Raw genomic sequence first — 14,997 nt, 5'->3', positions numbered from 1 at the left:
TTTAGTGTTAGTTTTTTTATTTTGGGGGGTTTGGTGGGTGGGAAGTTTTTACTGTTAGGGAGGACTAATTTTTTAGAGGTAAAAGAGCTGTTTAACTTAGTGCAATGCCTTACAAAAGGCCCTTTTAAGGGCTATTGGAAGTTTAGATTAGGGAGTGTTTTTATTTTTTGGGGGGGTTAATTTCATAGGGATTAGGTATAATTTTTTTTAATTTTTTTGATAATTTTGTTTATTTTTTTCTGTAATGTTAGACTTTTTTATTTTTTCTAATTTAATGTTAGGTTTTTTAATTTTAATTGTAATTTAGTAGTAATTGGGGTTAATTTAGGGGGTGTTAGGTTAGGGGGCTTAGTAATGAAATTAGTTATTTGCGTTGTGGGGGGTTGGCGGTATAGGGGTTAATATATTAATTAGGGTTATTGCGATGTGTGGGTTTGGCGTTTAAGGGGTTAATAGGTTAATTAGGGTTATTGCGATGTGGGGGCTTGGCGGTTTAGGGGTTAATATGCTAATTATGTTATATGCAGATTAGGGGTTAATTACTTTATTAATTTGCGATGTGGGGGTTGACGGTTTAGGTGTTTGTTAATACTTCGTGTGGGAGGTTAGGTTTTTTTTGTTATACTTTGTGAGGGCGGTTACTTGTTTTTTTTTATTTCTTGCGGGCGGTTACATGTTTTTTAGTTATTTTGTGCGGGCGGTTGCGTGGTTTTGTTTTTTTTAAGACTTAGTGAAGGTGGATTCTTTCACAACCCTACCATTTTCTCTGCATCCAGGTGGATTCTTTGAGGATGTGTGCGCAACTGGCGACGGACACGTTACAAACGCGATTATAGTATAGATTAGCAAAAATGCTTCTAACAAAGCTATAGCAGTTTCAAGAGTGTACTTAAGTATTCTACATGCACGAGCATTTTACGCACAGCACTTGCTCAGACAGCCTAAGATGCTTGTATGATCTGATGATGAAATGTATATAATTGCTAACATGTTACAAGTCCCACTGGCTCTCTAAGCAGCTGCAGTATTTAAAATGCTGGTGCACAGAGAATATCTAGCTATGCTGAAACAATGATAACTTTTACTAGAATAATTTTTGCCACTATACAGTATGTATATTATAAATAAGTTTCTAACAAAAGATGTAATTCTTCTATTTGATTTTCAATTTTGGTTGGAATCCCCATTTAAGTAAAAGCTGTGTAAATTTAAAGGTACATGAAACCCCAAAAAAATCTTTCATGATTCAGATAGAGAATACAATTTTAAACAACTTTACAATTCACTTCTATTATTTAATTTGCTTCCTTCTCTTGTTATCATTTGCTGAAAGGTTTATCAAGGCAAGTTCATGAGCAGAGAAACTAGGTTCTAGCTGTTGATTGGTCGCTGCATATATATATTGAATGTGATTGGCTCACCCATGTGTTCAGTTAGAAACTAGTAGTGCATTGCTGCTCCTTCAACAAATTATACCAAGAGAATGAAACTGATTAGATAATAGAAGGAAATTAGAAAGTTGTTTAAAATTGTATTCTCTATCTGAACCACGAAAGAAAAATTTTGGGTTTCATGTCCCTTTAAGCTGAAACTAAAACAGTGAAATCCATATTGATATTCCCTGTTTAAATGAAACAAAGAAAATGCTGATCACAATGTTCTTTTAAAGGGCCACTAAAGCAAAATTAAAGTTTCATAATTCAGATAAACCATGCAATTTAAAAAAAAAACTTTCCAAAATACTTCTATTATCAAAACATGCACATCCTTCAGTAGGCTCCGGATTCTACTGAGCATGTGCAACAGAGCACGGTATATACATATATGCATTCTTTGATTGGATGATGGCTGTCACATCATACAGGGGAGGGTAAATAATAATTAACCGCTCATTTCAAATTCAAAGTAAGTGCTATTGTATTTGTATTGTATATTTGTCAATTATTTAATTCTACTGGGTTTAGTGGTCCTTTAAAGAGACAGTGTGCTGTTAAATTGTTTTCTTCTTAAGGGTGTTAAACAAATAGTTATAAGTATCCCCAGACCTAGCTGAACACATCTGTTAAACCAATGACAAGATGCATATGTATGTAGCCACACAGGCCTGCCCTTTGGGCAGTGTGAGAGGGCCACCTGCCCAGGGCCCTGCTCTTTGGGAGCCCCCACACTTTCAGGGGTCAGGCTACGAGAAGGTGCAATGTATATCCTGAAGAAATGTTTATGGTATCAGGAGGTGTAATATATACTGTAATTCTTTATATAGGTAACACTGAATGTTGTGACAGGTATGGGCATGGGGGGGCTGCAAATTTGTCTTACCCACTCCCTACAAATGCTAAGAGTGTCCTTGTAGCCACCTATGACTAGCTAGCTCAAAGTTGTGATATGCTGCACCTTAGCTCACCTAGGTATGATTTTCAAAAAAGGATACCAAGAAAGCAAATACCAAAGAAAGTAAATTTGATAACAGCAGTAAACTGAAAGTCTTAAACTTGCATGTTGTGTCTGAACCACTAAAGTTTCATTTAGACTTACATGTCTATAAAAAAACTATAGAATGCACAATGAATGTTTCTGGAGCGGTTCCCTAACATGGGATTTATTTGACTGTGCTTTATGAAATCAGGCTTCTTGCTGTTTATCATTCGGAAATTTGAAACTAACAACTTTTCCTTCATTTGTTCTTGTCACTCTCTTTAGGTTTCTCACATGTTCCTTTTCTTGCACAGAAGCTTTCTGCCTTGTTTGATTCATTAGCAAAGCTTTGTAAACCAAGCCTAGCACCATATGGTTCACCTGTAACTGGTAAGAATACATTGTTCTATAATTCACCCAATTAATACAACTTCCTCCTTGGTTATGTTGTGATATAATGACAGCTTATTCTCTGCTGGTGTTTCTTATTTGTTTACAAGAAATGCTTGCCTGCTCATCCATATTTGACCTCACCTACCTTCTTGAGGAAGCAAAATACATTCTACAATCACTACAAAGGAACCATGTAGACAAACACGGTAAGCAATATAAATTCAACATATTAAACCATTATGCACATGTATTGATGTACAATTATTGCATACACTACCTGTTAAAGGGATACTGAGCCCAAATATGTTCTTTAATGATACAGATAGAGCATGCAATTTTATGCAACTTTCTAATTTACTCCTTTTATCAATTTTTCTTTGTTCTCTTGGTATATTTATCTAAAAAAGCAGGAATGTAAGCTACCAATCATCAAACGCTACCCAGGTCCTGAACCAAAAATGGACCGGCTCCTAAGCTTACATACCTGCCTTTTCATATATATATACCAAGAGAACAAAGAAAAAAATATAATAGGAGTAAATTAGAAAGTTGCTTAAAATTGCCTGCTCTATCTGAATCATGAAAGAAAAAATTTGGGTTCTGTATCCCTTTAATAAAGCAAACCTATATATATATCTATATATATATATATTAAAATATAATGCATTCTGCTTGTAAAAACTAAACCATAAATTAACGCATTGGATGCCAGAGAGGGCTGAAAGTATTATAGCCTGATACATTGATAAAGTGATACAGTGAAGTCAAGCAAGAGAATAATTTTGTATTAGAAATTTGGGATAAAATGTTGTTAATAGGATAACATTTATTACCAAACACAAGATATTCAAGAAACACTATCTATATCAGCTAAGAAATTGCATTTACGTCAGTAGATTGTCCTATATAAATGTCCTTCTCTATCTTTTGTTTTTAATGGGGCATTGTAGTTGAACTTTACCAAAAACACATAATTGAGTTTGAAATATGTGTAAGTATTACAAAAATAAATGAAATGCAAGGTAGGATAATGTGGCAATAGGAATACATTTGTATGAGAGAGAGAGAGTGAGAGAGAGAGCACAGGAATTTACAACTAAAGGTAACTAGGGCATCTGTTTGTAAGATGGTGTCCTGATAAACATTACATCCAGAGGTCACATCTGAATTTCTTGCTAATAGTACAACATTGTAGTCCTGGTAGAGTTGTTTTTAAAGCAACCTTATGAAAATGGTTTAAAAGGGCATTGGTATATCTTTACATGAAAGTCCCTTTTCATTATATATTATTTTGCTTATGGCTCTTAGAATTGATTACAGCTTCTGAGTAAAAATACAGTGTGCTTTACCTCTAAGATAGATGTTATCCATTTCTTTCTATCATTAGACACACTGAAAAGAGTCATCTTTCTTGGTGGAAGAATAGTTGTTAATCTCAGAGATACACATTTCCATATAATTTTGGACACTTATTTGCTAGCTCTGATATTACAGAACCCAGCATTTGTGTCACTTTTGATGCAGTGCAACACATCAGGGTATGAAAAGGCGTAATTACTGCTATGGTCATTTGAATTGCTAACCAGATACTGACATTTTAAAATCCGACAAAATTTCTGAATCATCCAAAAGTACTGTGTGGGCTGAATTCAAAACTGTGTTCTACCATTTAATATGAAAAAAAATAAATAGCAATAGTACTAAGCAGGAAAAAGCAGCAAAATGAAAAGCTCCAAAGCTCTAATTTAGACAATTTTCATTTTTTTTTTGCTTGAAGATAAATTAGTCACAAAACAGCAAATGGTTTTGCTTCAAACTTAAACTGCTCTTATAATGATTCAAAATTGCTTTATATCATTACCTGTGGATATATATATATTGCAAATCACCAAATAGTTTTAGTTAAAACATATTAAAGGGACATACAGCATGCTAATAGGTCTCTTTGCATTTTGAACATTTTCGTAAACTAAAACCCTATGGACATCATCTCTATTAGTTTTCTATTTAACCAGATATAATTCTGTTCATTCGAAATCCTACACCATTTATATTTCCCACAGGAATTGTTAATTGTATCTACAGTTATCTAAATCTACACTCATAATTTAATTTTAATGTCTGTGACATTGGTATTTATTTAGATGTATGAAGATGTTTTTCTACTTCAGTATGAGTCCAGATAGATAGCTTCCATTTTGATACATTTAAGTTCTGAGTATGCTCATGTAAACTCTAGATGCTCTTTCAATGAGATCTTTTGATACTTAACCATAAGCATAACATTTATTTAAACCTTTAGTTTAATTCTGGATATTTCTAGAATTCCTGTTTAAATGTAATCTGATACAAATGTGGTCACTAGTATTGGCTGTGGGTGTGACTAGGAAGGAAAACAACTACTGAAGTAGTAAATGCATTATACATTCTTTAGCTAACTTATCTTTGTAGCATTTTTGTTTCTTAAATCTATACTTATCATCTTATCAGTATCTGTCAAATTTTAAGGGAACAGTAAAGCCAAAATTAAATGATCATAATTCATATTATGGTTCCGATTTATGATGGTGCGAGCGGACATGATCGGCCGCTAGCAGGGGGTGTCAATCAACACAATCGTATTCGATCGGGTTGATTTCTTTTGATTTCTGTCCGCCGCCTCAGAGCAGGCAGACTGGTTATGGAGCAGCGGTCTTAAGACCGCTGCTTCATAACTTCTATTTCCGGAGAGCCTGAAGGCTCGCCGGAAACATGGGGCATCAAGCTCCATACCGAGCTTGATAAATATGCCCCAGAGTCTGCAATTTTAAACAACTTTTCAATATACTTTAATTTTCAAATTTAATTTGTTCCCTTTTTACCATTTATTGAAGAGTATGCGTGCACATGTCTAACAATCTATGTCTGCAGTGTTTGCAACTACATCTAATATTGCTATAAACATTGTTGCAAAATCTGATGTCAGATGGCAAAGACACCTGCACGCTCCTGAATTCACCTAGAATTACTCCACTGGTGGACCTTATAAGCAGAGGTCCCTGTTTTCTTGGCCCCTAATTAAAATAAAATCCTAAATAGTAGCTACTTAAAAAATGGTGACATATTATATACACAGCCACCGACTGATCTGTAAGTCTAAAACTAAATTGTGTGCTGTGTTGCTTGTCATTTCTCAAAACAAATGAATAAAGTAGGCGTTCATCCAGATTTCTACTAGCCCTAGCTCTGTAACCAGTGGAATCTCAAACTCAAAGTTATTTTACAGCAGAAAATTATACCATACTGTAAAGACTGTAAAAATTTCAGGTTCCTATCGGGTCCCCCTCCAGAGATAATCAACCTAAAGTGAGGGGGAAATAAAAAAAAAAGCCTCAAACCTGAAATGTTCTGCATGAACACTATACTTACCTAGGTACCCCTAAAAAAATATTTAGGACTGAGACGCGAACCCTTCCTATTATAATTTGACCTTAAGGGGGTGATTTAACAAGGGCCGAATGGCACGCCGGAAACAAGAGTTAAGAAGCAGCGGTCTTAAGACCACTGCTCCTTAACTTGTTAGCCTGCTCTGAGGCGGTGGACATCAATCCGCCGGAACGTATAGGATCGGGTTTATTGACACCCCCTGCTAGCGGCCAATTGGCCGTGAATCTGCAGGGGACGGCATTGCACAAGCAGTTCACCAGAACTGCTTGTGCAATGATAAATACCGACAGCGTATGCTGTCGGCATTTATCGATGTGCGATGGACATGAGCTGCTCGCACTTTGTTAAATCGGCCCCTAAAAGTGTAACTTTCAGCAATTTTCATCATTACATGACTAAGGATCAAGAATGTGCAAACTATTTATATATGGACATGTACCTTGTAATGTGATCTAAAGATCAGTTTTTGTTCCAAAGTGCTAGGACCATCCTGAGCTGAGATATTGAAATTTCCGTAAATATCTGTATAACCAAAATTGCCATGACACAAAGAGGGTTGTCCTGCCAGTCAGCAGGGAAGCCCAGTTAGAGCATTGAGGCAGGAACATGCCCAATCCATGATATCATGGTTGTCATGGTTTCTTTGTATGTTTTCCTGGTTTCAGCAGGTTAATTTAGAAAACCTTCTTGTTTCTCTGCTTGCTGATCTCCTCTACGCTGTGTGCTGCATTGTATTAATGCAGCATAAACAGCAGCTGGAGTTTAAACTGTACACTGCAGAAGATGAGATTTAAAACAAATGTGAGGCCTCTTCTATAAAATCTGTGTCCCCTACAGGTTCTACACCTATGGGCCCCCTCAGCGTTCAGGCTCTGGTGCCACTGCACCGGCTGCACTGTAATAGTTCTGCCCCTAAATTACTCTTTAACAAAGAATACTAAGAGAACTAAGCCAAACTGTTCATTGAAATAAAATGGAAATTTTATTAAAATTCCATGCTCCATCCAATCCTTTTAAGTTTAATTTTGGCTTTAAAGTCCCTTTTAGGGTAATTATAGTGGTTGGTCCCAAACGGACAAAATGCTGTCCCAATGAACAGCAGTAGATACCGAGTAATCAAGCTGTGTTACTACCGCTGCTGATTGAGAGACCATTAGATTCTGCTTAGGACCAGGTGCTCGATGATTGAAAGCTCTTTGGGCTAGCGAGATTATTATAGAAGGCTCGCCAGTCCTTCTAATTCCCTGGTGGAATTGATCTAAAGCACTTTTTACCCTGAAAACAGGGTGTCTTGCTAAGGGGCGTATACTGCATTTTCATATACAGGTATACCTCACATAACAGCGCTTCTCTAATACAGCGCTTTGCGGGGCTGAAGTTCAACCTCCAAGGATTTTTAAACAGTGCTGTAATCATCGGGAGGTTGCGAGAAAAGTGACTGACACCATTTTGTTATGCTTATTTCACTCTGTTTACAGCATTACAGTGCAATCTGTGTCTCAGTGTTATAGTCTGGGATATTGTACTACATTAATTGTCACTATTTTACAGGTACAGTATTTATTGAATACTAATTGAATACTGTGCTGTGCTAGTGTTAAACTAAACTTAGCACTATTGCACCCCTAATATATGTTAGTTCAAACATGTTTTCAAGATTTTAAGCACACTGGCAAAAGAAAGCTAAAACTGCATTGTTTCACTTAAAGGCGGTTTTCACGTTACAGCAGGGCTCCGGTCCCTAACCCGCTGTATGAGCGGGGTATACCTGTAATAAGTGCACAATATAATTTGTATTTTAAACATCATACAAAACAAATATTTGAACCATTCACACAAAAATAACCAGGGAAAATTGTATTGTTATGTTAGGGTGCATCAAAAATCGTAACAAAATTCTTCACCAAAAATCATATTTTAACAAAAATGTATAATTTGTATGTAATTTACACAGGAATAAATTGTATTAAATATGCACAGCATACATTGTAATTTTAGTACACTGGATGTGCAAAAATCACACAGAAACTTGTACTTCAAAATGCAAAGTGTAATTGTTGTTTTTTCGTAAAATGAACTGAACATGGGCGTTCCATGGGTAGGCGAATGTAAGATGCTATATACAGAAAGCAGCATAATAATATCATAATAATATGATTTATATTGGCTGCAGGATTTAATTTTTAAAGTGTGCCTCCTGCTAACTTAGCTCTAAGGAGTGAAGTGTCCCTATCCAGCAAGATCTATTACTCTCAATAGAAGCCATCTTCCCACTCATAGGGGCTGCCACTTTTATATGATCATTCCACCAGGACAGCCCTGCGAGAGTCGGCAAGAAAAGCTAGGTTTGAGCTGGTGAAGTTTATATCATCTAGCTCCAGGTGGTTTGATAGTTTTAAAATTACCCACAAATTAGAGCATGTACTTTTTCGACTGAGTCCCTTTAAAGGTAAAAAAATTAAACTTTATAAAAAGATAATAGCAAAATGCTTTTGTTTAAAATTCACAAATAGTTAATTTATAATAAATAAATAATTTATTATAATATAGTATTTTCTTCTTTTTTTTTTAAATAGAAAAAGAGTTGGGCGGTGAACACCAAAACTGGCAGCTGGTACTTGAGGACCGAGCAATAATCGCTGCAGTCCATCTATGCTGGTTACCCCAATTATCAGCAGAAAAGGCTCAAGTGTTCCAGGCTATTTTGGCTGCAGAGTGGCCAAACACTCTCATTTCCACGAATAACTCAAATCTGTTGAATAGCATGGGTAAGTGTTGTTTGGGAAATGTTATCATATTGTGAGATGGAGATAAAACTTATTCTCGGTGTGCTGAAGTACATAGGGGTATATTCTAGCACTTAAGAAAATAAAACATTTTAAATATTTTTTTAACATGATGTACTATTAAACACTATGGCCTCTAGTTATGAAAGTCTGGCGGACCTGATCTGACAGTGCGGATCAGGTCCGCCAGACCTGGGTGAATACGGCGAGCAATACACTTGCCGTATTCATCATTGCACCAGCAGCTCCCAAGAGCTGCTGGTGCAACGCCGCCCCCTGCAGACTCGCGGCCAATAGGCCGCCAGCAGGGGGGGGTCAATCAACCCGATCGTACTCGATCGGGTTGTATTGTGGCGATGTCTGTCCACCTGCTCAGAGCAGGCGGACAGGTTATGGAGCAGCGGTCTTTGTGACCGCTGCTTCATAACTGCTGTTTCTGGCGAGTCTGATGACTCGCCAGAAACACGGGGCATCAAGCTCCGTTCGGAGCTTGATACATATGCCCCTATATGATTTTTTCCTAAGATAAAAACAGACTAGAATATACCACTTTCAACTTTTTTTTCCTTGGGTAAGTATTTATAGCACAGATAGGCACTATTTCTTGTGCCATTTATCCTTGGCTATTCTGTTGAATATGTGAGAGAATATGTTGTTTAGCAAAAAAAAAAATATATTTTGGCAAGTGCCAATAGATAAAGGGACCTTGTAGTGAAAGAATTATGTGCTCTTATTCTTTAGAGCACGTAATATTTACACTACTCAACCTGGGACTATATGGCCTAGTTTCCAATGCTGTTGTAGACTATTTAAACTTGTGGTAAAAACAAGTATTTCCATTAGGCCTGTGTTTAAAAGGGGTTAAATTTCCACTCGGAGGCCCCAAAGAACGGCTGGTTATGAGTAGGATACACGCAGTGAGCCAATTGGCAGCAGCAGTCATATGACCCTGACAATCATTGGCTGTGTTCAGCTTGTAAGCTCTAGTGCTTGTAGTTCCTGATGGAAACTTTACCTGTGTCTTTAAGCCCTTTATAGGCTTTATGGGTAGGTAGTGCAAAAATTACATGCTCTAACAAATTTTGCAAAATAATGTCCCTTTAAGAAGAAGAAAAAAATCATGATTCATTTTCTATCTATGCAATTGGACAGATGTTACCTGTCAAGAACAAACAATACCAGTACTATCATGATTGTTAATAAGCACATATTTTCATGAAAGATTTAGCTCCTAATGGAAATAAAAATAACAATTCTTTCCTGTTATGGGCAGTTATGGATATTATCTAAACAAAAACTATTTCCCGTAAACAGCTTTTTTAATGTGCAGCAACATAAACTATTTTCTACCACCAATATATTATGTTTTTATGGCTCCAGATGGTCTGATCCCTGCAGTCATTGCTGAGAAATATGGTCCTGGACAGCAGGTTCCCTCATCTGAATCTATAGAAGAAACCAGCATCCCAAGTGCAATAATAAAAGCTGCAGAAAAATGTCATATTTTTCCCAGTAACACATTTGTATCCAAAGTTTCCCATCTGGTTCAGCTGGCACCAAAGTACCAAACAGTAAGTACAGATGTAGCTCATAATGACTAATTTGAATGCATCATCAATGTTATAGGAATCATAGTTTTTTTTTTTTTTTGCTGTGGGCTACACTAACTACAGACAGCAAGCATACCTTATACATTATAAGCAGACATGTTGTCATGGGTGTAGGAACCCCCAAATAAATTAATTATATATAGATATATACTGTGTGCAGTATATATATATATATATATATATATATATATATATATATATATATATATATATATATAAAGAAACAAAGAGAAGCACTCACTGGATCTTCATCAAAAAGTGACAAAAACTTTTAATGCAGTTTGTGACGTTTCGGGACAGCAACAGTCCCTTCCTCTGTTGCTGTCCCGAAACGTCACAAACTGCATTAAAAGTTTTTGTCACTTTTTGATGAAGATCCAGTGAGTGCTTCTCTTTGTTTCTTTATTATTAACCGCACAGCACCCTGGTAGTTGTTGAACGTTGGTGAGAGTGCACATACACCAATTTTTTGCCTATATATATATATATATATATATATATATATATATATATATATATATATATATATATATATATATATATATATATATATATATATATATATATATATATATATATATATATATATACACACACACAGTGGGTATTGAAGAGAATCACCCCCACCCCCTTGAAAGTAATCACATTTTGTTGCTTTGCAGCCTGAAATAAAGACAGACACAGTTTTTGTTTATCCAGATGTAATTACTCAGTGCAACTTATAACATCCAAGTGAAAGATATAACACCAACAGGCAAAAATAAAGACAATTCAAAAACAGAATCCCTGAGTTGGCTAAAGGATCACCCCTTGTGTCAGTATTTTGTTGAACCCCCTTTTGCTTTAATTACAGCCTTTAGTCTGTTGGGATATGTCTCTACTAACTTTGCACATCTAGACTGTGCAATATTTACCCACTCTTCTTTGCAGAACTGCTCCAGTTCCTTTACATTTGATGGTGGCCATTTGTAGACTGCAGTCAATGGGGTTTAAATCTGGGCTCCGACTAGGCCATGCAAGAATATTCACTTTTTTTCTCCTTCAACCACTGTGTGGTCATTTTTGCTGTGTGCTTTGTGTCATTGTCATGTGGGAAGGTAAACCTTCTTCCCATTGACAACTTCCTGGCAGAGGGCAGCAGATTTTCCTCAATAATTTGACGGTAGTTTTCCCCATCTATTATTCCTTCTATCCTGACAAGTGCTCTAGTGCCTGCTGCAGAGAAACACCACCATAACAGGATATTACCACCTCCATGCTTTACTGTAGGTATGGTGTTATTTGGATGGTGAGCTGTATTGGTTTTCCTCCAGACATATCGTTTGCTGTTGAGGCCAAATAATTAAATTTTGGTCTTATCTGACCATTTTTCCATGTGGCCTCAGAATCTCCTAGGTGTGTTATGGCAAAACTCAGTCATGACTGCATGTGGCCTTTCTTGAGGAGTGGCTTTTTTCTTGCAACCCTCCCATACAAGCCACATTTGTGGAGAATTTGTGATATTGTTGTCACATGCACACAATGGGGCCGATTTATCAAGTGTCTGGCTGACATGATCTGCTGTAGCAATCATGTCCGTCAGACATCGATAATTGCAGACAGCATAGGCATTTATCATTGCACAAGCAGTTCTCTTGAACTGCTTGTGCAATGCTGCCCCCCTGCAGATTTGCGGCCAATCAGCCGCTAGCAGGGGGTTTAAATCAACCTGATCGTATGCGATCGGGCGGATTGCTGTCTGCCGCCTCAGAGGAGGCGTAAGACAGCTGCTTCTTAACTCCTGTTCCGGCAAACCTGAAGCCTCGCACGGAAACAGGGGTATATGGCCCCATTCGGGGCGGGATAAATCGGCCCCAATGACCACTCTTTGTCATAAATTCCTGCAACTGCTTCAGAGTTGCTATGGGCCTCTTGGTAGCCTCTCTGACCAGTTTCCTCCTGGCTCTTTCATCTAGTTTGGAGCGAGGTCCTGATCCAGAGAGGGTCTGTGTTGTACCAAATACCTTCCACTTCTTAATAATAGACTTCACTGTGCTTCTAGGAATTGATAAGGCCCTTGATATTTTCTTGTATCCATCTTCTGACTTGTGCCTGTCCACAACATTATCCCGGAGATCTTTTGACAGTGCCTTGCCACCCATAGTTGATTGTTTGCTTCAGTTGCACTACCAGGGACTGAGATGCTCCAAGAAAGCTCCTTTAATGCTGAGCTAATCAATATGTCCACAGCGGATCACAGTTAAAGGTCAAATGGCTTTGTGTGTGACGTTAAGAAGGTGATTAGCTACACCTGATTGAGTTTACAAGTAATTTTAGGAGGGGGTGATCCTATTTCCAACTCAGTGATTCTGTTTTTGAATTATCTTTATTTTTGCCTGACATGTTGGTGTTATAACTTTCACTTGGATGTTATAAGTTACACTGAGTAATTACAACTGGATAAACAAAAACTGTGCCTGTCTTTATTTCAGGCTGTGGATATTGCCTACACAATAGCTGGAAAGGAGAGGTGATAAAATTGAAATTGACTGGTCATTCTGTGCATCCAATGACTTAATTTATGAGATACAAGGCACAGCTTGATGTCTCCGCAGAACTGGTCACTGAGCATATTTAAATATGTCCAAGCACAGTAAAAGTTCTCTAGAGAACAGAAATAGCAAACATTTAAAAAATACTTATTTTCAAACAATATGCTGATCTGCACTTTTTTACTGAAGTTACACAGATCACTAGCCCACTATAGGAATGGTAAGAATAAAGAATTTGGCCTGTGGTAATCTTCTTTTTATGTATGTTCTTTATAAGGTGGTAGTAACAGGTCCTCCAGGGTGTGGAAAGACTAAATGTATAGAAACATACGTGGAAACTCTAAAGCTAGAGGGAAAAAAAGTCAGCATGAACATGGTTTTCATCAAAGCGCTTCAGACTGAACACCTTCTGGGCTTCATTAATGAAGAGTTTAGGTAAGGACATTCATTATCTTTTTATTTTATTTTACTTAACTTTATATATAAGGCCCAAAAAATCATAGGCATACGAAGAAAGAAGACATTACATAAGGCACCTTTTCCTTCTCCCAAAAATAAACCCCATACACACGCATACATAAATACTCACTCACTCACATACACACACACACACATATTCAAACACACATACATATACACACACACGCATACATAATCATACATACACACACAAGCACATACATACTCACACATACACATACACACACACATGCTCACACACATATACAAACACACATACATAAACACACATACATATATACACACAAATACACACACACACACACATAGTCACACACACATACATACATACATACATACACACACATACATACATAGTCACACACACATACATACACACACACACACACATACATACATAGTCACACACACATAAACACACATACATATATACACACAAATACATACATACATACATACACACACACATACATAAATACATACTTACATACTCACACACACACATACATACATAGTCACACAGACATACATACATACACACACACATACATACATAGTCACACACACACACACACACACATACATATATACTTACATACTCACACACACACACACATACATACATACACACACACACACATACATACATAGTCACACACACATACACATACATATATACTTACATACACACACATACATACATACACACACACACATACATACATACACACACACACATACATACATAGTCACACACACATACATACATACACACACACACATACATACATACACACACACACACACACACATATACTTACATACTCACACACACACATACATACATACTCACACACACACATACATACATACATACATACATACACACACACACACACATACATACATACTTACATACTCACACACACACAAACATACATAGTCACACACACATACATACATACTGTGATAGGGTGAGAGACGGTGTGTACATTAGCAGGCGCTTAGAGAGAGCAATTTTCCCCTGCAACTAAAGAGTTAAATCTGTTGGGTCAGTTTCACAGCTGCTCCCTATTAAGTTAGCTCAGGCCTTTATAAGCAGCTATCTAGGAATAGTATGTGTCTCAGGGAGCAGGCTGTTTTCCAGAGTGAAAGAGAGGCTGGAGACCAGTTAGCATGACTGACTGCCTGTAAAGAGACACACCGGTGAGACAAACTTGTTTTGGTTTGTTTTGTAATTTACTTTTTGCCATTTCTGTGAAGTACTAAACTGGCTTTAGGTCAGCTGACCAGTTTATCATTAGTAAGGAAAATCATATTTATAGTTAGGCTCCTGACAGGAGAAGGCTTTTTATT

The 14,997-nt window shown here is 37.0% G+C and overlaps 1 protein-coding gene across 1 annotated transcript in view; it reads left to right on the top strand.

Annotated features, from left to right (window-relative positions):
* Positions 1-14,997, top strand: part of LOC128652486 (uncharacterized) — an 868,114-nt gene that overhangs the window by 295,938 nt on the left and 557,179 nt on the right. The window contains exons 47-51 of the mRNA XM_053705422.1: positions 2,701-2,805; positions 2,916-3,014; positions 8,811-9,002; positions 10,401-10,591; positions 13,439-13,590. Coding sequence (XP_053561397.1) covers positions 2,701-2,805; positions 2,916-3,014; positions 8,811-9,002; positions 10,401-10,591; positions 13,439-13,590 — 739 coding nt within the window. The remainder of the gene's footprint in view (positions 1-2,700; positions 2,806-2,915; positions 3,015-8,810; positions 9,003-10,400; positions 10,592-13,438; positions 13,591-14,997) is intronic.

The sequence above is a fragment of the Bombina bombina genome, chromosome 3 (assembly GCF_027579735.1).
Source record: "Bombina bombina isolate aBomBom1 chromosome 3, aBomBom1.pri, whole genome shotgun sequence".
Lineage (NCBI taxonomy): Eukaryota > Metazoa > Chordata > Amphibia > Anura > Bombinatoridae > Bombina > Bombina bombina.
The sequence above is the reverse complement of the archived record's forward strand: the minus strand, read 5'-3'. Positions and strand labels throughout refer to the sequence as shown.